We start from the raw sequence: 26,976 nt of genomic DNA on the forward strand, positions 1-26,976 counted from the left end.
ATAACTAGGCAAGAGCTTAAATATTCTTGATAGCCAGATGCTCCTTCATTTTGCATGCAGGGAGCTTCCAAGCCCTGTCAACTTGACAAATGAACTTAGTTCTAAATGTGTCCCTTGTTTACTTTAACAACAGAGTGTTCCAGTATTCCAAAGTGTGTGTTCCCTTGCTGCACTGAAAGCTAAGATCTGCTATCAAAAAGGCTGTATATTTATTCATTGCTGTGATGGGACGATGAGCTGCTTGTGCGTAAAATGCAAGTCCCTCAGAGTTTGATCAGGTTTTCAAACCTCTGCCTGTGACGGAGCCCCTCCAGCATGGCTGCGTCAATCACTAGTAGAATCCGAAAGTGGCTGCTTTCGGAAACGTTTCCAACATAAAAGCTCCTTAACGGAAACACGTCGTCTGGCCTCTCGGCGTGACAGTTTCCGTCGAGGTGTGGGTGTCCCTATAGGAGGTCCTGAGACCTCCCCACTGGTTTCGCTTGAAGCGTCTCTGAGCCATCCCTCCGACTCACTTTCCCTTGGAGTTCTTGCTCGCCCTCTACTGGTTCCCTCTTCCGCTGCTACTGCTCTCTCAACCTCAGGGAGCCTTTGCACCTGCGGCGCTTTAGATGTCAGTTCCCTGACATCCACCTCCCCTCCAGGGCCCCCTTCACCCCCTCCCGTCTCCTCTCCTACTGGCGGTGAGGAGGTAAAACCCCTGAAAGAACCTCCCTCATCTTCCGACGTCGCGAACACTTCCTTCCACTTGTTGCTGTTCCTACTCTCTAGGTACTCTTCGTCATCAGAGTCCACTCCATCTTCCAACTCCGACTCCGCGAACCCTTCCATTTCCTCTTCCTCATCGGTGGTGCCGAAATACTCCCTCCTAAACCTTGCTATAGGCTGAGGTTTCCTCGGGAACCTTTGGTGGAACGTTTCTGTTAAAACCTCGTCATTGACTTCCTCTGCACTTACCCAGGTGTTTTCTGACTCCGGTTCCCCTTCCCACGCCACCAAATACTCCACCTGATTACCCTTCCACCTGGAATCGAGGATTTCCGCTACATGGTTGCGGCGTTCCCTCTCTTCCAAGGCTGGTCCCCTGACGTGCTCCCCTTCACGTCCCCCCCTGTATGGTGACAGTAACGACCTGTGGAACACTGGGTGCAATTTCATGTGGTTGGGTAATTGGAGTTTGAAAGCTACCGGGTTGACCTGCTGAATCACCTCAAAGGGTCCCAATCTTCTGGGCCTCAGTTTCTTACAACCCCCTTTGAACGGCAACCCTTGGGTTGACAACCACACTTGATCCCCCACCCTTATGGTTTCACCTTCCCTTCTGTTCTTGTCTGCCTGCTTCTTATATTGTGCCTTGGCCCTTTCTAAGTTGAGCTGGAGCTGCTGATGGATGGCTTCCATCTCTTCTACAAAATGTTCAGCCGCTGGAACGCTCCATCTCTCCCCTCCTTCCCCTGGAAATGCCCTGGGGTGACACCCGTAATTGGCCAAAAAGGGACTCATCCCTGTGGACACATTCTCCGCATTATTGTAGGCAAATTCTGCCAACGCCAACTTTTCGACCCAATCGTTCTCTCTGTCATTGACATAACACCTAAGATATTGTTGAAGAATGCCATTTGCCCTTTCCGCCTGCCCGTTGGTTTCAGGGTGCCGGGCAGTTGAAAAATTAACTTCCACGTGTAGCAAGCTCATGAGCTTCCTCCAGAACCTGGAAGTAAATTGTTTGCCTCGATCTGAGATCACCCTCGAGGGAGCCCCGTGCAACCTAAATATATGTTCCACAAACAACTTCGCCGTTTCTTCCGCTGTGACTGCATGTGAGCATGCTACAAAATGGCACATCTTAGTTAACAGGTCTACTACTACCATGATGGCTGTTTTCCCCTTGGACCTTGGCAGATCCGTCATAAAATCTATTGATATCGCTTCCCAAGGCCGTTCTGGTGTGGGTAAAGGTTCTAATAACCCTGCCGGCGCCCTTCTTTCCCCTTTGGCTCGCTGACATTGGTCACACCCTCTTACATACTCCCTTACATCTTCCCTCACCTTAGGCCACCAAAATTCCCTGGTAACCAACCACATGGTTTTGTGTTGCCCAAAATGTCCCGCCGTGGGGCTATCATGCAACTGCTTGAGTACTCTCCCCCTCAATTCACCTTCGGGTATATACAGTGCCCCTTTGTAATACAATGCCCCATTTCTTTCCTCAAAACCTCCGGGGCTCTCGCCCTCCCCCCTGAGACCTCTGAGCTTATCCTGGGCATATTCATCATTTTCCGTTTCCTCCACCAGTTCCCGTTGCCCCACCAGCGCCGCCCCACACACCCAGCGGTCCTCCGGGATGACATGTCTCTCTTCGATCACCTCCTCCCCTTCCCAATATTCTGGTTTGCGTGAGAGCGCATCCGCCCTGACGTTTTCTGGGCCTGGCACATAACAAATCTCAAAGTTAAATTTGGAGAATTCCTGTGCCCATCTCACTTGTCGTTGGTTGAGCACTCGAGCTGTTCTCCAATACTCTAAATTTTTGTGGTCGGTGCACACTTGCACCTTGTGTTGTGCCCCAATTAATAAATGTCTCCACCTCCGGAATGCTTCGTGAATGGCAAGTAGTTCCCTGTCATACACCGTGTAATTCCTCTCGGACTTATTCAGTTTCCGCGAGAAGAATGCACACGGTCTCCACTCCGACGCACTCCTCCCCGGTTGAAGAAGGACCGCCCCTATAGCCCGGTCGGATGCATCTGTTTCCACTCTCATGGGTTTTTGTAAATCCACATGCAGAAGTTGTTCTTCCGAGGCGAAAGCCCTTTTCAGTTCTTCAAAGGCTCGATCCGCCTCCACCGTCCAAACAAATTTCTTCTTGCTGCTGAGGCAGTCGGTGATGGGCGCCGTCAAGTGGGCAAAGTTCTTGATGAACTTCCGATAAAAGTTCCCAAACCCCAAGAATCTTTGCACGTCCTTCTTGGTCTTCGGTGTCTTCCATTCCAGTACCGCTTGAACCTTGCCTGGATCCATGGCCAATCCCTTGTCTGACAAGCGGTACCCCAGGAATTCCACCTCCTTGGTATGAAACTGGCACTTCTCCAGTTTCACCCACAGCTGGTTGGCTTGCAGCCTGCCCAACACTTCTCGAACGTCCCTCACATGCTGTTCCTCATCTTCCGAATACACCAACACGTCGTCTAAAAAGGCCACACAGTTCTTGTAGAGCAAAGGTCCCAGAACGTGGTTTATAAAAGCTTGAAAACAGGCGGAGCCCCCTTGTAGACCGAAGGGCATAACGAGGTATTCAAAGGCTCCCAAAGGGGTAAACATGGTGGTCTTCCATTCATCTCCCTTCCTTATGCGTATCAGATTGTACGCCCCCCGCAGGTCCAGTTTTGTAAAAATCTTTCCCTTCCTTACTCTGGTCAAAATGTCATCAATTCGGGGCATAGGGAAAGCCAGGGGCTCCGACACTGCATTGAGGGCCCTGAAGTCACACACCAGTCTCGGTTTGTCTGTGTTCTTTTTGTCCACAAAGAACACTGGGCTGCCCCCCACCGCTCGGGACTCTCTGATGAAACCTCGCTTCAAGTTTTTGTCAATGAACTCCCTCAGCTCCTGCATCTCCCTGTCTGACATGGCGTACAGCTTGCCTACTGGGAGTTGGGCCCCTGGGAGTAGGTTGATTTGACAGTCAAAGGGTCTATGCGGTGGCAGTTTGTCTGCTTCCCTTTCGCTGAATACGTTGCTCAGATCTGCGTATTGCGGGGGCACCTTCCCTTTGCCCATCACTTCCATCCCCGCTAGGGTGACTCTGTCTCCTCCCGAGACCCTCCCCTCCTTGCAGTGTTCTAGGCAATGCGCTGACCCAAAGGAGACCACCCTCTGATGCCAGCCCACTAGCGGATCGTGTAGCGCCAGCCAGCTCATCCCCAAAATGATGGGCGCTCCTCCCAGGATGGCCACATTAAACGCTATCTGTTCGGTGTGCCTTGCCACTCTCATTATCATCGGGACAGTCTGTTGGCTAACTTCTCCCCCCAACAGCTCTCTGCCGTCAATCGTAGTCACCTGCAAGGGGTTACTTAAAGGGATGGTCTGTATCTGGTGCTCAGCTGCAAACTCCTTACTCATGAAATTACAGGAGCTGCCTGAATCCAAAAGCGCCTTGACCTTTAGTGGGTGTCCGTTTGGCAGTTCTAGTAACACCTCTATCACTAAAGCAGGTCTGGGAGGTTCTGGCATGGGCACTTTCATTGCTCTTTGGCCTGGCTGCTGTGCCCCGACGGTGGCAGCCAGGCGTTGGCTTTTACTTGCTCCTTGCTTTCCTCTTCCTTTCCCCCAACAGCTCCTGCCATCCCTTGCCATTCCTTTCTTTGTGGGCAGACTCTGGCAAAGTGCCCTGGCTGTTGGCAGAGATAACATCTCTTGGCGCTCTTTCCCTCCTTCTTCCGCCCTTCACTGGGATTTGAAACTGCGCGCGCCCGCGCTGTTCCAACTTCCATCGGCTCTGCCGGCGGGAAAGATGGCTCTGGAATGTCTGGAATGCGGAACTCCCTCCAACGGTCTCCTTTCCCTTCCCGCCTTTCCAAAGCCCTCGCCTCCTGGCGCGCTCCTATGGCCAGCGCAGATTTGGTTAATTGGTCCATAGACTCCGCCCTGGGCCCCCGGGAAAGCTCATCTTTGACGGTTGAAGAAAGCCCCTCTTCGAAAAGCATTTGGATGGGCTCCGCCGATAGGTCCCACCCCAATTTATGAATCAGCATAGTAAATTCAGTCCAGTACTCACGGACAGATCTGCTTCCTTGCTGGCAAGCCATTAACTGCCTTCGCCCCAACCCCCTGCTCAATATCGCTGGAAAACATCAGGTCCATGGCACGAAAAAACTTCCTCGTGTCCTTTAAGATCTCATTATTCGCTGCCATCAGGGGTCTAACCCAATCTTTCGCCCCGGATTCGAGATGGCCAATCACATACGCCACTCGCGATTCCTCGTCGGGGAAGTCATCAAACTGCAAGTTTAGAGCGTATTGCATCTCTGTTCTAAAGGCATGATAGTTCCTGGGATCCCCCCCGAATTTCTGCACCAATCCTGGTACCTTTCTGGCGAGCGGGGTGGTTTTCTCCTTTCCCTTTTCTGCATCCTGAGCCCTCCTCTCCTCAAGCCTCGCCGTTTGCAGCGCCAACTGGATCTCCAACGCTCTGTACCTTTCTTCCAGGCTTGGACCCCCTCCAGCTGCTCCTGCACCCCCGGTTCCGGCTGGGTTGCTCATGATGCTTCTCTCTGCACAAGCTGGCTTTCGGTGACTTTCGGATTGCTGTGATGGGACGATGAGCTGCTTGTGCGTAAAATGCAAGTCCCTCAGAGTTTGATCAGGTTTTCAAACCTCTGCCTGTGACGGAGCCCCTCCAGCATGGCTGCGTCAATCACTAGTAGAATCCGAAAGTGGCTGCTTTCGGAAACGTTTCCAACATAAAAGCTCCTTAACGGAAACACGTCGTCTGGCCTCTCGGCGTGACAGTTTCCGTCGAGGTGTGGGTGTCCCTATAGGAGGTCCTGAGACCTCCCCACTGGTTTCGCTTGAAGCGTCTCTGAGCCATCCCTCCGACTCACTTTCCCTTGGAGTTCTTGCTCGCCCTCTACTGGTTCCCTCTTCCGCTGCTACTGCTCTCTCAACCTCAGGGAGCCTTTGCACCTGCGGCGCTTTAGATGTCAGTTCCCTGACAATTGCATATATACTATTTCTGCTTTATTGCTATCTGAAATTGTTGAAATGATTGCCATAAATCATGACATCACTGCTGTAGCTTTCCTTGCCCTGCCATCTGCATTTACAATCTTCTGAACCAGTTTTAAACAGGGCATTGATTCAGTGTACCAGGATGGAACCATAGTATTCCTCCCATATTCTCCTGAAAATTGGGAGCGAGAGGGGACACACACCAAGCCTCTAAATGACATATGTATTGGAATCAACGGAAGCAACATAGTTTTATCCCAGGAAGAGAAAAGGGAAAATTCTCTACTACCATCCAATCCATCCTATTGTGGTGGTCCTGAAGGGGCTCTGGATATGGTCATTTATCCATCTTCAGTTTTCTCTCACCCTTACAAGAGAGTAATTAAGGCTTACTTCTGAATAAACATTATTAGGATTGTGTGCTTAAGTTACATGTAAAATGCAAATATGAATCATGCAGTTTGCCTGTGTTTGTCTCTTTGTGTCCCCAACCCTAGGTTTTAAACCATAATTAAATCTGGTTAGGGGGTTAGAAGGAGGTCCATGCAGATCACTCACCTTTTGACAGTCCCAGCTCAGTTCTGGTCAACCCAATTCAACCTGGGGCAATTTGAGGTTGCCTTAACTTAACCTGACTGTAGTACAATTGTTTATTGGCTTTACGTTGTGCTTTAGAGAGAAACAAGCCACAAGTGCTAATCCAGACATCATGCTAAGCCAACCTGGAATGCCCTACACATGCTGTTGTAGTACAACTCTTAGAAGCATGGCTGGCTGGTTGTATTGTATCAACAATAACTGGAGGGCACCAGGTTGTTGAAAAAGTAGTGAGAGGGAGTGAAGCAATCAGAGTGGGTGGTGCTTTCAAAATTCCAAAGATTGGTGACCACTAAAGTAACATTTCTCACCTCCGTCCTGGGCATCCACAGTGCATGATAATGAGCACAGCTGCTCATGTGCAAGAGTACATAATTGTTTGAACCTTCCTTCTAACTACCGAAAATCCCATATGCTTGAAATTCAGATTCCATGCTACTGAATGTGAGGATCCCTAGATCAAAACCAATGTCTATTACAGAATTCTTTGGGTGTTTATCCAAAGGTCTGTAATTCCAGAGGCCTATTTTGTGTAACAGCTTGTAAAAACAAGTATGTAAAGCTCTATAAAACTGTTATCAATGATCTGTGAAAATGATCAGTATAAAATATGAGGCATTAAGTACAATAATTACATTATCATTATACTCACTGATTAAATAATGCCCTGTAAAGAGGAATCTCGTAGGGCCAAGCACAGCCCAAATCTCTGCCAAGGCACAATCTGGAAAGGAGCCATTTCATCTCCAGGAAATGATCCTGCCAAGGGCTTGGACTCTTGACAGAGGGGCAAGGGCTCTCTTCCTAAATAAATAGCTTTCACAATCCATTTCACTAGCACAAATTCATAAAACTGGATTGGCTCCACATTCCAAAGCACATAACATTTCTGTATCATTAATTCCTCCTTGTTGAAGGCAGCAAAAAGGAATGAACGGAAAAACTCCAACAGGAATGTGTGGAATTTCTTCAAGTTCAACTTCATGGAGGATGAAGCTTCCAGTGATGGCCAAATGCTACTTCCAAGACCAGAGACACTGTGTCTCTGATATCAATCACTGAGGTACAACAGTGGGAGAAGGCTGTCATGCTGAAGTCCTGTTTGTGGTCTTATCATAGGCTTCTGGTTGGCCACTGTGGGAAAGGGGGTTACGGACTAGATATATCTTTAATTTTGAGTCACCAGTGCTCTTCTTGTGTGCACTCCCAGTGAGCTACCATGTGTCTCACTTCATACTGTTAGGTTTGCTCCTCTTCCTGGTGAGAAGTTACATGAGTAGAGTACTTGCCCTGGTTTGGTTTCATTGGGAAAGAGATCACTGGCAGTTTATGGCCTTTTGTAAAACTTGAATTTATTTACCAGTGCACAGGTTGAGCGTAAGTGAATGCAGAGCTTAAAACACTCCAATAGACAGTCACATCAGATATTAAGAGAGATCTGATTCAACACAGTAGATCTCTAGAGACAGAAAGCTTTCTGTGAAGACACTTTCCTGCAGGTGCAGAACCCAGAATTCTGTCCCTATCTCAACTGTTCCTTCTCTCTCTCTCTCTCTCTCTCTCTCACACACACACACACACACACACACACACATACAAATCTAGGTTACAACATCCTGTGTGTGTGAGGTGAGAGAAGGTGAGATATAGTTTTTCCAGTTCAGTACATCCCAGATTGGTCCTGTATCAAGAAGCAAATCCCTTAACAACTATCTCTCATGGAAACCCACCACCTTTTAATTTTGGAATTTTTTTGTTTGTTACTCCAATATGTGAAAATTATCTGTAACCTAATGGCAAAATCAATATAGTTCTTGAGGTCATTTTTGTTCCAGACACTTTGTGTACATTTTTTGCATACAGAAATAAAATTTAACGACAAGTGTTTGAAATGTGGGGACATGGTTTACTACTCTGCAGGTATCATAGAAGGACTATATTCAAGGTCGTTTCTGTGTAGATTTCTGCATCCAAAAGTGCACTGCATTAAAAATGTCACCCCTGAGGTTTGTGGCTGGTGTTCGAAACTCCCATTGTTCTAGGCGCATATCGCGACAGAGAATTTCATTAGTGCGAGCAGTATCTGAGCTCTGGACACAGTACTGCACCTAAGATTTCAGATTAAAACTGCAGAGTGGAAGCCTCCCTGCTTTCAGCTACTTTCTGAAGACTGGAGAATAGTTATTTTAAAAAAAGCACACCTAGACAGTCCATTGTTGCTCTCATAACCTAGGTTTAAGGTGCCATTTAGCTCCTAGCTTTCATATCTCCATTTCTAACACTGTTTATGTCAGTTCCAAGGTTCTGGCCAGGGATTGTGTTAAGACCAAACCACAGTGATCATCCTCTTCACAGAAATATGATAGTAAACCCAAGGCAAGATGGCTTAACCAGAGGTGGGGAGTTTGTGACCCTCCAGATGTTGTTATACTAAAGTTCTGTACACCACGCAACTGCCAGAGTTCTGTTGGAGGTGAGGTGGTTAACATATGCAACACCTTTATTATAACAGCTGCACTGGTTATTGGCGGGTTTCCAGAACTAGTTCAAAGTGCTGGTTTTGAACTTGTAAAACCCAAATGGGTTGAGTTCAAGCTTTTTTTACTAGACTATCTGTACCCCTATTTCCTGCACTCTTAAGATCTGTTTTGAAGGTTCTCCTAGTTTGCTCACCCACTAGGTCAGTCAGGTGTGGGGCACAAGGGAGAAGAAGTACTGTATCGTGGTTCCATGGCCATGGAACTCTTCCCCACTCGTCTTGTGCCAGCTTTTTATGCTGTAGCTGTTTTCTGCATCACAAGTGTGATACTCATTTGCCCATCTTCTTCTGTTCCTTTACCAAATAGCACTTGAAGATGGCCCTCAGAGCCTTCATTGTAGCCTGGTCAAGAGGGAAGACCTATGGAGAAGTCCTCCTGGGGAGTTTGCTTGGCATCCCTCTTCTTTTCTTTGATTCTCACTGAGAAGCAACCAAAGAAGCAGTAGAGGAGGGGGCCAGAGTCGTATCACAAGAACATTACTATTATTTGACTCCCATGGAAGGCTGTATTTTCTTCAGTCTAGTTTTCTTGCATCATGAAGGTACCTTTTGTCTTTCCTGCCTCTCCCTGGGAAGGGCAATAACAAGCAAAGGAAATGAATTTGGAGTGGGCTTGCTCTTGCAGTGCCTGGCTGCTTGGCAGTTAATACAATGTCAAAAAACTGTGCTGAGTATTATCAAAACTTCTAAGCTGTGGTAGGGTGTTTGAAAGTTGTTTGAACAAGATGTCCACCTTCTGGAACCTTCCGTCTTTAATTATACTTACATTTCACCAGCAAATAAAAAGAGATTGGCGAATTCTCTTGACTGTACTAGCTTGACTCACGCAAAAAGGATCAGTGTCTACAAATATTAATCCTTAGATACTTACACAAATAGATTGCATAATTTCTTTGGGCGTGAGTGAATTCCAAACATCTGTAATCTTCATGGGTTTGAGAACAAAATGAGGTAAAATTAGATTGAACTTTAAATAAAGCTAATGTTATTTCTCCCTCAGCTAATATTGCAGTGTTTCCCTCCCCTCCCACTTAATGTGGAGAAATAGATTAGTAAAGTATATGCCCTTGAAAAAAAATCTATATTGCCATGACTTCATCTAAAACTCTACTACTTTTCAGAAGCTCTTCTTAAAAAAACTATTCATCAGAAAGTTGCTAAAAAATTAAGGATGCTTTCCAGAGCAGTTCTAATCTCCAGGGAAAGTTTTTTCATATTTACCTTTCTGAGGAGAATCTTGTAATATTTTGTTACACACACACACACACACCATTTATTGGTAGAGGAAGTGGAAAGAATGCAGGCATTAACAGCCCCCAAAATATAACTACACCTCAAGGCTCCTTCTTCCCAGCCAGCTTCAAATTTCAAACACTTCTACTCTCTACCTGATCTTGGGAGGAAGACTTTCAGTTACATCTCCCGGTAGAACAGTGGTGTCCTTACCTAGTGAGAACAAGGCTGTACCCATATTTCAGTGTCTCTAGCTACTGAAGTCATAGCAATGACTGGCATTTAGGAAAGCAGATAAGGATGTAGGAACGTAAGAACCTGCTGTATCGGGCCAATGGCTCTTACAGTCCAGCATCTGTTCTCAGAGTGGCCAACTAGATGTCTGGGAAACCCTCAAGCAAGATTCAAGCCAAAGAGCACTCTCCCCTCTAGTGGTCTCCAGCCGCTGGTATTCAGACGCATTACTGCCTTCGGTTGTGGAGGCAGAGTATAGCTGTCATGACCAGCAGCCATTGATAGCTTTCTCCTCCATGAATTTGTCCATTTGTCTTTTAAAGCCATCAAAGTTGGTGGCCTCTTGTGTGAGAGAGTTCCTTAATTTAACTGTGTGCTGCATGAAGAAGTACTTGCTTTTTATCTGTCCTGAAATTTCTGTCATGTTGCCTATTAGTCACCTTTTTTCTAAACTTAAATGTCCTAAATGTTGCAACCCTTTTTCTTAGGGGAGTTGCTCCATCTAGTTCTAGTATTAGGAGACGGGGAGAAAAACTCCATTCAGTGCATTGTTATATTTCTAACATATTCTCTCTCTCTGTGTGGTTTTCTTCTGATTTTGCAAACATTTTAAAAATTACATTTAAAAAACGCCATTGCAGGTAAATTCCACCATTGTGCCCATATTGCAGGAATGTGGCTGAGACTCTGTAGGTACTTACACAAGTCCTGCAAAGTAACCAGGTGTTGTTAAACATTTTTTTTCTGAAGGAAGGGGGAAGGCAGTGCATGACAATCCCTAAGTGTAGTTCAGTGTTGTTAACCTAGAAAGCGCAGTCAGGAGGCTGTGAAGATGATTGTAGCAGCATTGCTATTAATTAAGGGCTGGAGGAGGTAAAAGGAGCCAGAGGAAGAATGAAGGATGGAAAGACATTATCTGGATGCCATGTCCACCCATAGGTGGACAGCAGGCCTACCCACTTGGGAACCAATAGAGGAGTAGGCCTGGAATATTTTTTTTCCAGAGACCCAGTCTACTGGGCCAACCTGGTCTCCATGAGTTACATATGTTTATTTAGATTATTTACTGCTCTGCCTTTCAGAAAAAATCCTCCAGACACCTATAAAGAGAAACTGAATAGTAAGGGAGAATGACACATAAGGGGCAATGTGACAGAACTGTACTTTGGAATTCTTAACACCTGCAAATTTCAAAATGGGGAACATCTGAATAACTCCGCATGAGTGACTTCGATAGTAGACCATGCAGAACACCACCACCAGTGTTCTGGGCCAGATTCTGTCAGTGGAAGAACTGGGGAAGGATTTCTGTTTGTGCAATGCAGCTTTCCTCCTGTGCACCCCTGAAATTGGCTTGCTGGGATAGGGAGTACCCCAGAACCAGCAAATGAGTAGAGGGGGGAATCGTTCTCTCTGGCAAGCTGGACAAATGGGAATGTTTGTTCATTGAATTCCACCTAATACGTCTGAACAGCACCAATAGTTGCCAGTTCAGCTTTTTCACTGAAATCTCTAGGAAAGGTGACCCAATGATTGGCTTAAGTAGTTGACTCCTTTGCTGAACTGCTTACAGAAACAATGTTTTTCTCTTTATGATTAACCTATCTTCCTGTAGTTTAATATTTGTAGGTTTTTTGCTTTTTGTCCTATCCTGAGTGGCTGTAATTAGCAATTTGTACCACTTCCTTCTCTCTTCTTTTTTGAGATCCTTTTAGATCTGTGAAAACTGCCAGCATATGCCTCCTTTAATCTTCTTTTCTCCAGGGTAAACAGACCCAGTTCCTTCAGCTTGTCTTGACACAACTTGCCTTGGAGACCTGTTCCTCTTGTGACACTCTCCTGAATCCATTCCAGCTTGTCTGCAGTCTTTCTCTGCAGATGCAAATTTATACAATTTTTCTCCAGACTGGTTTTATGTTTTTCCCTGGCTGAACTTCAGTGCATTTGACAGAAAAATGTTTAAAATGAGATTCGGAGAGGGGGAGGGAATAAAAAATAGTTCCAGCTTGTAGAATGTAGAAGAAACTAGGGAAATGTTTCCTACAGCTGTGTTTATTTGCTTTAAAATAATTTGCCAGATTTCTACTGCTGTAGTAAATAGTGATGGGGCTTCATGTGAAGCCTGTCACTTTTTGTCACTATCAAGAACAAAAGCTTGGAGATGCAATTGTTAATCAAAATAGAAGAAAGAAAAACATTTCAAACAGTACAGGACTGCTGCAACTTTCTCTAAAAATTGATTTATTGCAGTTACTCTATGATGGGAGGGGGTTTGGTCTGAATGATATCTCTAGGAACGACCCCTCCAAAAAAAATTCTGATCGTAAAGGCTAATTTGTTTTTTTTAGGATCACAGAATAAAAGTTTACCGACAACCTCAGCAATATTGTTAAGTAGCCCAGTAGAACATTAGCCAAGAGTGAAGATTTCTTTGTTTTATACAGGCACATCTTGAGGCCATCCAAAAGTGCCACCGGGTATGACTGAACTCTAGAGCAGTGTTTCCCAACCTTGTGCCTCCAGCTGTTTTTGAACTACAACTCCCATCATCCCTGACTAGCAAGACCAGTGGCAAGGGATGATGGGAATTGTAGTCCAAAAACAGCTGGAGGCACAAAGTTGGGAAACACTGCTCTAGAGCATTAACCCTCTTTGTCTCATCTGTCTTTGGTGCTGCTTAGGGTTTGGGGATCTGTAGCCCTTCAGATGTTGTTGGACTACAACTCTCATCATTCCTAACCATGGGTTATTGGCCAGGACTGATAGGAGTTGGAGTCTAACAACATGTGAAGCGCCACAGGTTGCCCAGTACCTAATGTAAAATGACTAAGATGAGATCTAGTCTTTGCCAGTATGTAAGAATAATTTGCAGCTGCTTTTCTTCTGCTTCAAACCTTTAAACTTTGTCATGATCTCACCAAATGTTGCTTTGGTTCCCCATTAGCTGCTCATTCCGTAGGCTTGAGCAGGAACAGAAAGGAGTGGATTTTTGCTCTTAGATTGAAACAGAGAGTTTTGCTGCTGCTCTTGTTGTTGTTAAAGACATATCCTGAGTGCATCTCGTTCCAGGTCTTAGGTTGTGACTTTGCCAATTAAGACTCTTATATGTGCGCCACCCATCTTGATAAACCTTGGAAGTATAATTTTTGCAGAAATTAAAGCATGTAGCTCTTGCCAGCAACAGGCACAAAACATTCCCATCCTAACTAACCTTCAAAACATACAATGTTCCCATACAAGGAATTTATAAGCATGTCTATTTAGGTGATCTGACATCAGACTGGACAATAAAGTGATTTAAATGGAACAATCTATTGCTACTGCTTTTAGACAAAATGAGTTTATGGTGATTAATTGCTTTACTGTAAGGATAAAAGGTGCTTGGACGTAGTTGGCCACTTAAATGTGCTCTGTTCTTTATAAATTCACCCCGCTTCTCCCTTTTAATTAATTCAAGAAATAACCTATTTTAATATAAGATACGTGAAGGATGTCTTAAAATGAAGAGAGGCTTCACAACCTAATTGAGGGAGTGGTATGAGAGGCAGAAGGTGTATGGTGTGTGTGTGTGGAGCAATCCTGTGTCCTTTCAAACTTGAAGTAGATTTAAGCAAGCTTTTTCTTCTTCTCCCTCTTCCCTAAGCTCATGGCAAGCTCTTTAGGCTGCTTCAGCCAATACAAAAGAGCAATTTAATTAATGCCCTAAAGACTTTGGCTTGTCTTTCTCAAACAGCAGCTCTTTATAACATAAGGCAAACCTATTTGAGCAAGAGGCATTGTCAGGTTTGAGAGGGGCTGGTCAAGGTGACCACCCACTTCCCAGTGCTTACCTATCTGCTCATCCATGCTTTATTTCCTTGCCACTAATGCACCACTGTTTCCACAATGCCCTCATGCTCTCCTATCTCGTTTTCTCTTTCCCTAGCAAGCTCGTCCCAGAAGCCTGCCTACTAGCTCCTAAAAACATGAGGTGACCACATCACTGCTTGATGAGCCTGCCAGGCCAAGTGCACCTTCTCCTCACCATTGCTTTGAGATTTGGATGTACCTGTTTTCTTTAATGTAGCAAATAAATCCCTGTGAGGCAGAGCTGCTGCAGCAGCGGCAACTCAAGACAGAGACATGCTCTGTTTGTGGAGAAGAGCTCCCTTTAGCCATTTTTAGAAGTGGTTCTAGAATTTCAGCACATCATAAAACCTTTGGGAAATGCATCTGTTTTGAAGGGGAAGCTAAGCTGAAACTCATTGGTGAGCCCCTCTCTCTGGGAGCTGGTATGGAAAATATATTCTCCTCCCGAAGTTGCCTGACCATTGCTCATTTTGGCTGGGTTGAAGAGCTTTGGGAGTCCAACCAACATCTAGAGAGCCACAGGTGTCTCACCCCTGAGAAAAGGGGACAATTGAGTTGTGCCTTCCATCTTACAAAGATAGCAATATCAATCCTTCAAAGATACTCTACCCTGCAGAAAGAGGTGTTGTTGTTGTTGTGGCTGTTGTTATTATATTTGTATACTGCCCTTCATCCAAAGATCAGAGGGTGGTTCACAATATAAAAATACAAAATACCACTGCAAAAAGCCTTGTTTATTGTGTTGCCGCCTTTTACACCTCCCATGGGGGCGGCACACAAAGATGGGCCTCAGATAATGATTGCGGGGTCAGGGTCTGTACATATGGGGAGAAGTGGTCCTTGAGGTGCAACCCTGAGCTGATTAAGGCTTTATAGGTCAAAACCAGCACTTTGAATTGGAAACTAATTGGTAGCCAGTGCAGTTGGACCAGGGCTGGCATTATATGCTCAAACCATCTTGCCCCAGTGAGCAACTTGACTGCTGAATTCTGCACAATGTGAAGTTTCTGAACTGTCTTCAGAGGCAGCCCCACATATAACGTGTTGCAGTAATTTAACTCAGAGGTTGTCAGAGCATAGACGACATAAATTAGACTATCCCTGCCCAGATGTGGCGCAGCTGGGCCACCAGCCAAAGCTGATAGAAGGCACTCTGCACCACTGAGGCCGCCTGAGCATCAAATGATAGCAACGGACCCAGAAGTACCCCCAAGCTGCATACCTGCTCCTTCAGAGGGAGTGTAACCCCGTCAAGAACAGGCAACCTCCCACCCATCCAGTCTGAGGAACCACCCACTAACAGTGCCTCAGTCTTATCTGGATTGAGCTTCAGTTTGTTGGCTCTCATCCAATCGATTTCTGAGGCAAGACAAAGGTCCAGCACATCTGCTGCCACACCGGAAGATGTATAGGAGAAGCAGAGCTGCGTGTCGTCAGCAAATTTCTGACAACCTGCTCTAAAACTTTGGATGACCCCGCTCAGCGGTTTCATGTAGATGTTACATACAGGATAGATTGGCACCCTAAGGAATGTCCAAGCTAACATTTTAATGTTGCAAGTGTTACCTCAAAGCTAATGAAGAGTGACAGCAACCACACTTCTCTCTCTCTCCCCTTCCCTCTGTCTTGCAGGCAGGCAGGCTAGTTGGCAAGTCTGCTAGCCCACACTCTCTGCAAATTGCTCTTCTAGCAAGCTCCATTGAGGCTTCAGCTGCCTAGCATTTTAATTTTAAATATTGCTAGAGCCAGGGTGAAAGTAGCAGGGAATTCTACCATTCAGGTACCAGCTTTAGGGTTGTGGGGTCAATGAGAATACTGGAGCAGCAAGCCTTCTCAACATGTCCTGTTGCTGGTTTCATTGGCCCTGCAATATCAAAGGTTGTGTCTGATTGGCTTAGCTTACTGCCAGTGTTGCCTTGAGAGTCATCTTGAACCTTAGCTTTCATTACTTTCATTGTGCACTGAGGAATCTTGGGGGTTATTTGGAGTTCTGTTGGGCTGCACCGGGCCCTGGCCATATACCCAGTAGCCCAGAAAGTGTGCTCATAGTGGCCAGGTAACAGAAACTGAGACTGCCCTAATCAGCTGCTTGTCATGGAAAGAGTTGAAGAACTATCAAACTTTTGCTTACCTACCTAAACAGTTCATCAGTAGTGATAGGGGTTTTTAAAAATAACAAAAAACCAGCTAAGAATGTGAATCCCTGACTGTTGGGTTGGATTGGGGTAAGATGCAGTGTGTGTGTGTGTGTGTGTGTGTGTGTGTGTGTGTGTGGCCCCTAACTGGGTTGGGACATCTGACCATAGACATCATTGCTTTTCTTTTAGGAGAATTAAAAAATAGACTTTCCAAGTGAAATTAATATTTTGTGCACATATTGATAAATAAGGGCAGATTTTTATGAGGTGATGAAGTTCAGGGCCAGATGGAGGATCATAATGTCCCAGACAAGGGGAAGTACTTCTTCACATAACAATGAATGCTTTGTGACATGCTTTGTTTTAATTCATAACTAATTATTGAGAGATGTACAAATCTATATTTTTCTTGGGAACCAGCATAACATTTAAGGATTTGTTAATTCTGGAGAATGTGGAAAACTAAAATGCTGCAACTAACGAAAACGAATAGGGGAAAATCTCATTTATTTATATAATACTGATTAAAGAAAGAAGTTTTGACTATTGCCATCACGATGTTCATGTCCTTGACTGCTACCATAACATGACAATTATTTTAAACCCTGGAGGACTGGAATATAAATCTAGTTAATATAATTTATGATAAAAGCATAAGCTAACAACCCAAGGATTTTGTCTCTTTCAATTTATTCAGTTCAGAAATCCAGATCAGGCTGTTTGTTTTCTCTTTCAGAAGACGAACATAAATTAAGAAGATTTAGAAAGAGAAACAAAATAAATGTCCCATTCATTTAAGTACTTAAAAAACAACATATTTCTTTCTGGACATGTCTGTTACTTGGAGCTTTGCCATCGGTACAAAATGAAGCATGCATGTTCATTAAAGAAAAAGTAATGTGAAAATATACTTTTTAATATATCTTTGGTTCTGACTTAAGTTTTGTTTTCATTAAGCATTTAAACAATATTTTTCTTCACTGGCCTAGATTTCATGTTTCATGTGACACACATAAAAACCTCTCAGGCATCCAGTTTCAAAGGGCCAAGGGACCAAGCACAAGATAAGTCTGGCCTCCTTGATGGTGAATAATACCTGACACACATTTCCCAACCAGCCTTAGTCTGGATGCCTTATTCATGGGTAGGGTTTCCAACATGGGAAACTGAAATGTTGGTCAATCAAGGAAGCTTTCCCAGGAAAGCTCTACACACAGGCAAAGCAGCCACCTTCAGAATAACGCCAAATATGCTTTACAGTTTTATGCAGAGATGGAATACAGAAACATGTTAATCTGGTAGCGCTTCACACATGCAACTCCATGCATGGTAAAATACCACAATGGCGGGGGTGGGAGAAGAAATAATGACTATGATACCTTAGAGGCGTGTATAAAGCCAGCCTGCCCTCCCCGAATCTACTTTATCTTGTGTACAAAGATGTGCTAAGCACATTCTGCTTGGAAGAGCAACTAAGTCACTATGACCTGAGAGATGGTGCATCATTGTGTAACTACCTTAATTTGTCACTTTTCAGAAAATCAGATGAGGAAAAAGAGAATGGCAGCATTTCGTCCCATAAAAACCAAGATTTCACAAACTGATGTGTTTTGGCTGTTAACTTTTACCTTCCTGTCTCAGCTAGAAACAGGTAAGAATTAAATGGTATTTCTGTAGGAACTGCTTTTAAAGCTCAGAACTTTTCTCTCAAACTCACATCTTGAAGCGATGACATGTCACCACAGTTGAGATATTGAGATGCTAACTGAAACTAAAAAGCTTTGAGAATGAAAGCCATGGTAGGAAGAAAAGGAAGGATGGAAAAACTGTAGGCTAATAGGCATTTTGTGCGTTTGTGAGTGGTTGTGTTTAAATAATCAGAGAAATGGCTGCAACTAGCAAATTGGAATTAAGAGTGCTGGATATGGCCATAAGAATATAAATGTATGATAAATTAATCATGTAAACCTAGCCAGATCCCATCTTCTACACCAGACATGATTAATTTGTAATGGGCAACAGCCATCTAGACATGACTATGTAATAATTTAACAGTTCAATTACCGTGTATAAGAGATTGACTTGAGTGACAGTGTCTGCCACAGAGTTTACTGGGTGAAAAGTTCAGGGCTTGGTGGAATGCAGTTATTCTGGTACCTGCAGCCCTTAAGACCTGTAGTATGATTATTGCTGCACTCCTCTCTCATAGCATCCCTGTTTAGTCAGCTGATTATGGGGATGCAAAGATCTTGTAAAAAAAACAAATGCATTCCTTAGCTCACTATAACACAGAAGCCAGAGGCAAAGGAACACATTGTGTGGCTAGCATACACAGCAGGGTTTAAAATGGGCGGGGGGGGGGGAGGAGGCGCAAACCCCTTCTAGATGCAGGTGAGCATTTTAATCATGGCTACAGTGCACATAGAGAGGAGTTTTAAACTTTCCCAGACACAGTACTGACAAAAATCCCCTCCTCCAGGCTGCAGTTAGCCTTAGGGAAAAAGTTCTCATTAGTGCAATGGGAACTCTTTTCAAGGGCTAACTGTAATGCATGGCGTTTTATTTTTTAGGACTACAGCTTGGGAGGGAACAAATAAACTTCCTCTCCCTGCATGTTGCAGTCCCATGAAAACCACCCCCACCCCCAGGCTTTATTTTCCTGATATGACTGACCTAAGAGATTGTGCTGTGAAGCAGAACTCAGGTTCAAATTCTGCCTTTGAAATCTGTAGGGCATCTTAAGAAGAACCTCATCTACACCCCCTCAAATTTCTGTATGTCAGTCAAAACCAGTGATGCATCTCTCCACATTCCTTGAGCTGAGGCTACTTCACTCCTAACATCCATAAAACCATGAGTATTTAGTGACATATCCCCTGTATTAACTTTTAATAATTAAAATGCGTGACAAGTATCCTTTGTCCCAATTTCCAATTATGTCATGAAAATTCCTAGACAATTACTAACATGCATTTGAAATGTATGGTATCACGTTTTCGGCTTCAGTGAACAATGAACGATGGCTGTGGGGGGGCTGTAGCTATATAAGGAAGATGTTTTAAAAACCAACAACACTTTGCTTGAACGAGCTTTTTACATGTTGCAATACCTTAAGCAACCGCACTTAAACAGTTAGCTCTAACAATTAGTGATAAAAGCCTCTTGTCTTTCCCTGCTCCCTAGAAACATTAAGAACAAAAGAGCCCTGCTGGATCAAACCAAACTTGGATCTAGTCCTGCATCCTGTTTCCCCACAGCAGCCAATCAGTTGCCTGTGGGAAGCAAATAAGCAAGACATGAGCGCAGTAGCTCCGTCCTGCTATTTATAGAATGGTAGAGTTGGAAGGGACCCCTCTGCTATGCAGAAATCCTGCCCACTGTTGTCCTTGGGTGGGCTTGAACCACCAACCTTCTGGTTGTTTCCTAGAGGCTATTAAGAGGCATGTTTCCCCTCATCCTGGAGATAGAACATTACTAGTAGCAATGATAGCCTTATTCTCTAGGAATTGTCTAATCTTTTAAATATTTCTGCGTTGGTGGCCATCACCACACCTTGTAAAAGTGAATTCTGTATATGCTTTGTGAAGTACTTGGCTTTTTCCTGTTGTCTGTCTATCCTACCATTGAGTTTCATTGGATCACACCAGGTTCTAGTATTACGAGAGGCAGAAACACTTCTATATACTTTCTCTATATCATGCACAATTTTATAAATCTCTAGCATGTCGTTCCAAACTTGTTTCCCCCCCCAACTTAAAAGACCCAAACACTGTAACCTTGCCATGTAAGTCTCCTGATCATTTTGATTTCCCTTTTTCTGCACTCTCCCCAGTTCTACAATACTCCTTTTCAGATGCAGAGGCTACAAATATGGCATTCCAAATGGGCATTATGAAATTGGCTGGGGTTTTAAATACCTTTTACTGTTGCATACTGGGTCACCATTTTCATTGAGCTATCCATCAGAATTATATCCTTCCTGTATAGCTAGTGCTAGCTTAGAATCCATCAGTATCAATGTGAAGTTTGGATTTTTTGCCCCAGTGTACACCATTTTTATTCACATTAACACACATTTGTTTTTTTAACTCAGTTTGGAGGGAATGTTTTGGAGTTATTCATGATGCCTTTTTGTTTTTAGTAACCGGAATAATTTGATGTCATCAGCAAACTTGGCCTCCACACTGTTCACCCATAACTCTAGGTCATTTTTGAACAAGTTAAAAAGCAGACAAGTCATTACAGATCTTTGGGGACTCCACTTTTTATATAATTGTGAGAACAGTCCATTTAGTCTTACTCTATTTTCTTCTGTCCATTTATTCTTAAATTCATTATTGATTCTTAATAGATTGTCATCTTATATTGAGCTTGTCAAATATGTGTCTCAGTGGATGCCGTTGGGTTCCAGCTCCTGTTAGCCCATGGCCAGGGGCCAGAGATGATGGGACATGACCCAGATACTTTTGGAGAGGATCTTCACTGAAAGCTTTGTGAAAGTCTAAGTAGGCAGTGTCTACAGACTCACCCCTAGGACATGCTTATTAAGACTCTCTCAAAAGGTTATACAGATAGAGCATTCATGTGTAGAAGCCATGCTGGCTCTTCTTCAGCAATACTTGTTTTTCTAAATGTTTATTAATTTATCTTAAATAATGTTTCCCGCCAATTTACATGGAACAAAAGGCCTGCTACTTCCAGGATTGCCTTTTAAAAATTGGAATTATATTGGCAACTTTCCCATGTTTGGATATAGCAATACATATTTTTGTTAGACTATCAGCATTTTCACTTTTCCGTCCAACCGTAGATGGATGAAATTACTTGTTAACTTTTGTTAGTAATGCCTTCACACATCACCACTCTTTGCCTCGGTTCTTGAAACTCCATATGCTTACTTGAACTTAAAACCTAAGCTGAATTTACAGTGACATGGAAAAAGCTAATCCTACAGTTGTTTATAAGCTAGCTGACTTTCCCACTTGCTAGGTCTGAACTGTGGTCTTCATCAGTGTATAACTGTAATTACTTTCTGTCCCATTTCTGTCTAGGTTAACTGCAGCCGCTCAAGGCTTCCCTGATAAAGGAGAGCAGCATGAACTGTAAGTTTCTACAGAATTACCTCCTCTAAGTTTCAGGTCTTGAACTGTTTAGGATACCACACCACACCCCACTTGCAATTTAGCTCCTGGCATACACAGTGTCCTTTGCTGTGTCCTTATTTCAGTTTCAACTGATTAATTAAAAAATGAGTAGCACCTACCTTCTGCTTGCATTTGTGTTTAATTCGCCCATGTGCATAACAGTTTACCTCAGTGCTTCATCACTAGGGCTAACGTGCTTTGCCATCTGCGGTTTCCCAAGTGCTCACAGAGTATATGACACAGGGCTAGAGAACTGGTGGCCCTCCAGAAGTTGATGCGCTCCAGTTAGCCCAAGCCAGCATGGCCAGTGATAAGCAATGACTGATCAACATTGTTCTTGTGGCCTTAAGTGCCACAGGAAGAGATATTACTGAAAATTAGAGACTCTTTGGCTGCTGCTTTTATCTTGAAGCCACAACACACCTGGCCTGATCCTTTGAACCAGATAAGAAACCTTCAAAATTCTTCAGTATGCAATATTGTGTCTCCAGCAAACTGCTTAAAAATTGACAGATAGCTCTGGAAACATAATATGTAACTAACACAATTGCTCCACAACTAGACTATTATGTTTTAATGGGTGTTAGTCATTAGGAAGGACCAGAAGGTAACAACTTCCACTGGGGTTTCCTCGTGTAAAATTACTTAATGAATTCATTGTCATAACATCCTTTTGCTCTTCTTGAGCAGAAGTCACCCAGCTGTTAATAAAGAGTTATGAAAGATGAATCCAGCAGTCCACATTTTGGCTGAGGTAAAACCATGTGCATTTATTTCATCCGCATTTTTAGAATTAGTTAAGCATAAAATTAAATATGTTGACTGTAATAAATTCAGTCATACAAGTGCAAGTCTCCAACTATAATGAATGGCAGATTATTTTAAAAAAGGTACCAGTAAATCATAAGAGGGAGCATGTCCATTTGACCTTTATTGAAGTATACAGGAGGTTCTTTTTAGAAATCAAATATGAGAATGGAGATATGGCCAAACGTAAAATCTATCAAATTCAGTGAAAACTGTCCGACTTTAAATAGTAGCTGTAAGAATGACCAATATATATTCTTTGTTACAACCGCCCTCACTCTACAAGTAAAAAAAAAATTATAAACATTCAGTAAACATTCTTTCCTAAGGTAGCTTCCCTTATATAGCAGTGATTTATCCATTCTTGTATACATAACTTTTTAAACATACCAATCAGTGGTTCTCACAATTGGAAATAAAAGCACAAAAAAGTTTACACTCTTGTACAGGTAAATAAAAGATCATCTTGAATTAATCTGTATATCCTGAAGGGCATAGTATAGTTTCATTACCTATTACATAATTAGCTTCTTAGATACAAATATTGACATATTTGGCTTGTGCTTCAAAGCCTCGTGTGTCTATCAAGTCCATGTCAACGCAGCTCATAATTTGAAGTCACTTGGGAGGTCTTTACTGCTGCTCGGTTTGACTTGCTCGTGCAACAGAGCATCCTCAGCACTTGTCATGGCACTGCATTTCTCAGCTGAATCATCAGCATCTGGGTCCAGGCCTTCGGGACAGGGGAGTTTCTGAAGCTCTTCCCGCAGTTGAGCTGTGTGACGCTGTGCACATACAAATTCATAGTGAGGAAAGGGGCTCACTCACAGCAATTTAGGCGCAGTCATACTGCAATACTTTCACAGATAAAATGAGAAACTGCTGCAATAAAAGATCTGGAGTTTTCATGTGGTGATCATTGTTATTCTTGCTATTCCCTACTAGTGGGAGCTGCAGGAAGATTATTAATTAAGAGTAACTCTGTGCAGCAGGTCTTTGTGCTCATATCATAAAGCAAGACCCAGTTCTGAAAGCAGCACAGGGGATTTCAGTAGAACCCACTTTGAACCTTTAGACCGGGTCAATGCAACAAACTCGTGGGTGGGGATGTTGGGTTGGGTTCACCACGTAGGCACAGCAGCACCATATGAGCTATTTAAGCCCAGTTCTAATAATGCTTGAACAGGGTTATAGACTAGCGTATAGATGTGCCTGCAATGTGCAGAACTATGCCATTGGTTTTCTACAAACTTTGCCTGTTGTATTTAAACCACACAAAAAATGAATTAGGGTATGTCTTAGTGAAGCTATTGCATGCCCTATACCTCGATGACTGGGCAGCTGACATTCATACTTGCAGACATCAAAGTGATGAACATGCATGTTTGTGTGGATTAACACTTTGCCATTGCCCATGTCTGTTCCATCCACATGCCAAGATTGCATAAGGCTATGCAGGGGGATGGGGCTCCTATGGCCCTCCAGATATTGTTAGACTACAATTTCCATCACCTTTGACCTTTGCCCATGCTGGCTGGGGCTGATGGTAGTTGGAGTCCAACAACCTCTGCAGACCATAGATTTCTTGTGCTATAGGCATTGTGCAACAATGTTTTATTTAAATGGCTTTGGTGGACAGTTGGAGGACTAACTTCAAAATGAAATATTAATATAGAAAATATAACCAGACCAACAACGAAAGCTGGTAGTATGTGATTTGGCCAACCTGTTGTTGAAAGTAGCAGGCCCCACAGCTGCCCCTCTTACCCTTTGAAACATTTAGTAAGGCAAAATGTATGACATGACACTGGGTTGTGAGCTTCCACATCCCTGCTCCTCTCCACTGGCTGCTGTTGGCAGGAATGGGAAAACTTAGCTGTGCCTTATTAATCACTAATGGAGGCAAGATGGAAGGGACACATAGCTGCCACTCTCCCCTGACACAGATGAACTCCCTTTTTGTCACAGATCCTATTTCTACAACTGCAAAGTTAACACAGGGGAAAACTGCTTTAAATAAAAAATGGGTGCAAGTTAGTTGATGCATTCCAGTATGTTCTAATTACAAGAAGGGCATATGGTGGTGGGAGGAGCAGCAAGAAAAATGTGGTCGCAAATTATTTACTTTTTTTGTAAAATGCCATCATCTTTAGAGAGTGTGCAGTGAGTGCTTTTAACAGCTCTTATGACTGAAGTTAGTAGTAAGGCATCAAAAAGGTTTTACTGAATCATGGGCAGTAATCTCATCTGTGAACCTTACCTTTAGAGCGGCAGCGTGATGAGACATAGTCCTGCCTACCCGTTTATCGCTGCTGTACTGTTGTATATCTGCTATCCACTCCTCACACTGAGCCATGATTTCTACTCTCTTCAAGTAGAAGTGTTTGTGTATAACCTGTAAAAAGGCAGATTGAAGGTTAAAAAGATAGTGGTACAAATTACAGAACTGTAACACCATTTTAATTGTGCACCCTCTGCTAACAAACGGACAAGTTTTGACTGTATTATTCTGCTGCTGCATGAATCTGAAGTTAAAGCACCATATTTAGATACCAGAAATGGCCAACTGTATGATGCAAAAGTAACAACTGTTTAGACAGATCATTTTCTGTGGTATCATAATATACCTGGGAGAATGTCCTCATTTCTTTGCAATGTTTCCTTCTTTTGTGGGAAAAGCCATATATATCTGAACTGACTGAAATAATGTGCTTAATATGCACATAAGCAAAGATGCCTCTAGGTGATGTCTCTTGGGACATCTTGAGACTGTGGGATCAAATGGGTTACTATCCAGGCTAAATTTTAATAAAAATCAGTATTTATCATGAATAAATCTTCACCAAAGGGGTGATTTATAACTACAGATTAATGAAAGCTAGATTAAAATGTGACATTCTGCCAAAACTAGATCAGAAATCCAAATATGCATCCAACACAGAAATATAAAATATCAACAAAATTCTCTAATATGAACAATACTTTTGAAAATTATTTCAATATTTAAAAATTACTAGACAATTCAACATTTTTGTTCTCTTCTTAAGGGCAAACATATCCACAAATGAATAAAGAAATCTTCTGTTAGCATACTTATTGTACGAATTGGCTCTTTGGTATAATATTTACAGGCTCTCTTGCTATAGTAAGTAATACTAATTTCATTGGGCAGGCTGATATTTGTGCAGTAAGTTCCCCATTTAACAAATACAACAGTGTACCAAAGTTGTACTTTTACACACTTTGTAAAGGTAAAGGGAAGCTGTACCTCAGTTTATATATTTTAACCTATATTTGTACATGTTTGTGACATTAAATCAAACTACCTAATCTGTTCAACAAATTATTTTTAAAATTCGATTTAAACAAAAGCATGGAATGGCTTCAGATAGTGTTTCTGCATTTAACACATATTTGATAATCAATTTGGTAAACGAGCTTTTGATTTTAATCAATAAATTTATTACTGGTTTAAATCTCCATTTTGTCTGAAATAAAACAGAGGTGCTTATTCTGATTTACCTCTATGGCAGTGTATGTGTGCGCACTGACTCTCATAACTAAAAAGCAATTTGGAGCAGAACACAAGATCAAGTGCAACCCTACTTCTTCCACGGTGGTGTGAATTCTTTTTGCCTTTCAACAGGGTTAAACCTGCACTAGCACAGACTTTAACAATGGCTAAAAACAGCTGCTTTCAAAATCCTCGTATTAACAGTGAACTTTAATTAGCAATGATTAGAACTGGTAAATGAAGGCAGGGGGCTTTCTGAAAGTGTATGATCATGTGGCACAATCCACATCCCTGAACTGCAATTTGTATGCACTTGGTCTATTTATTTCCATTAGGTTAATGTCTGAAACTGGACAATTTGCATTTATGGTAAGGCAGTTTACATACTTGCAGCCACCAGAAAGCTATGATAACCTGCATTATTGTACCCAGTACAATTATGTACTGCATAATATGTACATATATACCAATGTGTCTGCATTGTGTGGGTGCTAGAATTAAGACTACTACAGAAATATCTACTGTAACAATGGGGGCCTCTTGGATTTCACATCCCCTTTACATAATTGCGTATGTGGCTGGCAAATGGATGATGGGAGGCAAGAGAGTTTGTGTTGTGGGACTTGAACAAATCCAAGGCAGTGTATTATCAACTCCTGCCCCAGATGCAAGCCTGCAAGGTCACTTCCAAGCCTGGCAATGAGCCAAGAAGAATGGGAACCTACATCTAATACAGAGAAAGGGCCAAGTATGTATTTTATTAGAGTGTCTTAAGTGCTTCATACCCTTAAAAAGCAGAAGCTAGTGCTCTGGCTTGTCCTTGCCACGCTGTAAAGGGTCAAAGGCATTTAGGGTGTAGATCTGAGTCTGAGACTCTTCATTATTCATTACTTACAGCAAGTGAAGTGCAAAGGGAGGAAATCACAAGGGAGTGTCTGTGAGTAGGGCTTAATTACTTCTTCAGCAAAAAGCATTACTGGCATTCTTATGGTGCCCCCTGACCATAAAAGAAGTTAGATTTTTCACTGCAATCTCTATCTACTAGTCATGAACGCTAATCTTGTTGCAGGAAAGGACAGGAGGGGTATTGCTCAGGCCTAGGATATTATTATGTGTGTCTATGACCAATATATCGTGCGCACTACTCAAGTTTTCATAACCTGTAACCTGCTCATAAAATGCAAAAAG

General features: G+C 43.1%; 1 protein-coding gene and 1 long non-coding RNA gene across 12 annotated transcripts in view; one reads left to right on the forward strand and one right to left on the reverse strand.

Annotated features, from left to right (window-relative positions):
* Positions 1-26,976, forward strand: part of LOC309366660 — a 35,657-nt gene that overhangs the window by 7,468 nt on the left and 1,213 nt on the right. For 2 of the 3 annotated variants that reach the window (XR_014166830.1, XR_014166831.1), the window contains exons 2-3: positions 17,861-17,974; positions 21,375-22,241. This is a non-coding gene — a long non-coding RNA (uncharacterized lncRNA). Of the gene's footprint in view, positions 1-17,860; positions 17,975-21,374; positions 22,242-26,685; positions 26,726-26,976 lie in introns of those variants that run through there. The other variant, XR_014166829.1, reaches the window with a different exon arrangement.
* The window catches only part of BIRC6 (baculoviral IAP repeat containing 6), a 140,963-nt gene continuing 136,367 nt past the window's right edge, over positions 22,381-26,976 (reverse strand). For all 9 annotated transcript variants that reach the window (XM_081905331.1, XM_081905329.1, XM_081905327.1 and 6 more), the window contains 2 exons: positions 24,535-24,669; positions 22,381-23,059 (listed from right to left, as the gene is read on the reverse strand). In XM_081905331.1, the coding sequence (XP_081761457.1) occupies positions 22,880-23,059; positions 24,535-24,669 (315 nt within the window). In that variant the 3' untranslated portion in view covers positions 22,381-22,879. The remainder of the gene's footprint in view (positions 23,060-24,534; positions 24,670-26,976) is intronic.

This window comes from Podarcis melisellensis, assembly GCF_964234715.1.
Source record: "Podarcis melisellensis genome assembly, chromosome: 3".
Taxonomy (NCBI): Eukaryota; Metazoa; Chordata; class Lepidosauria; order Squamata; family Lacertidae; genus Podarcis; species Podarcis melisellensis.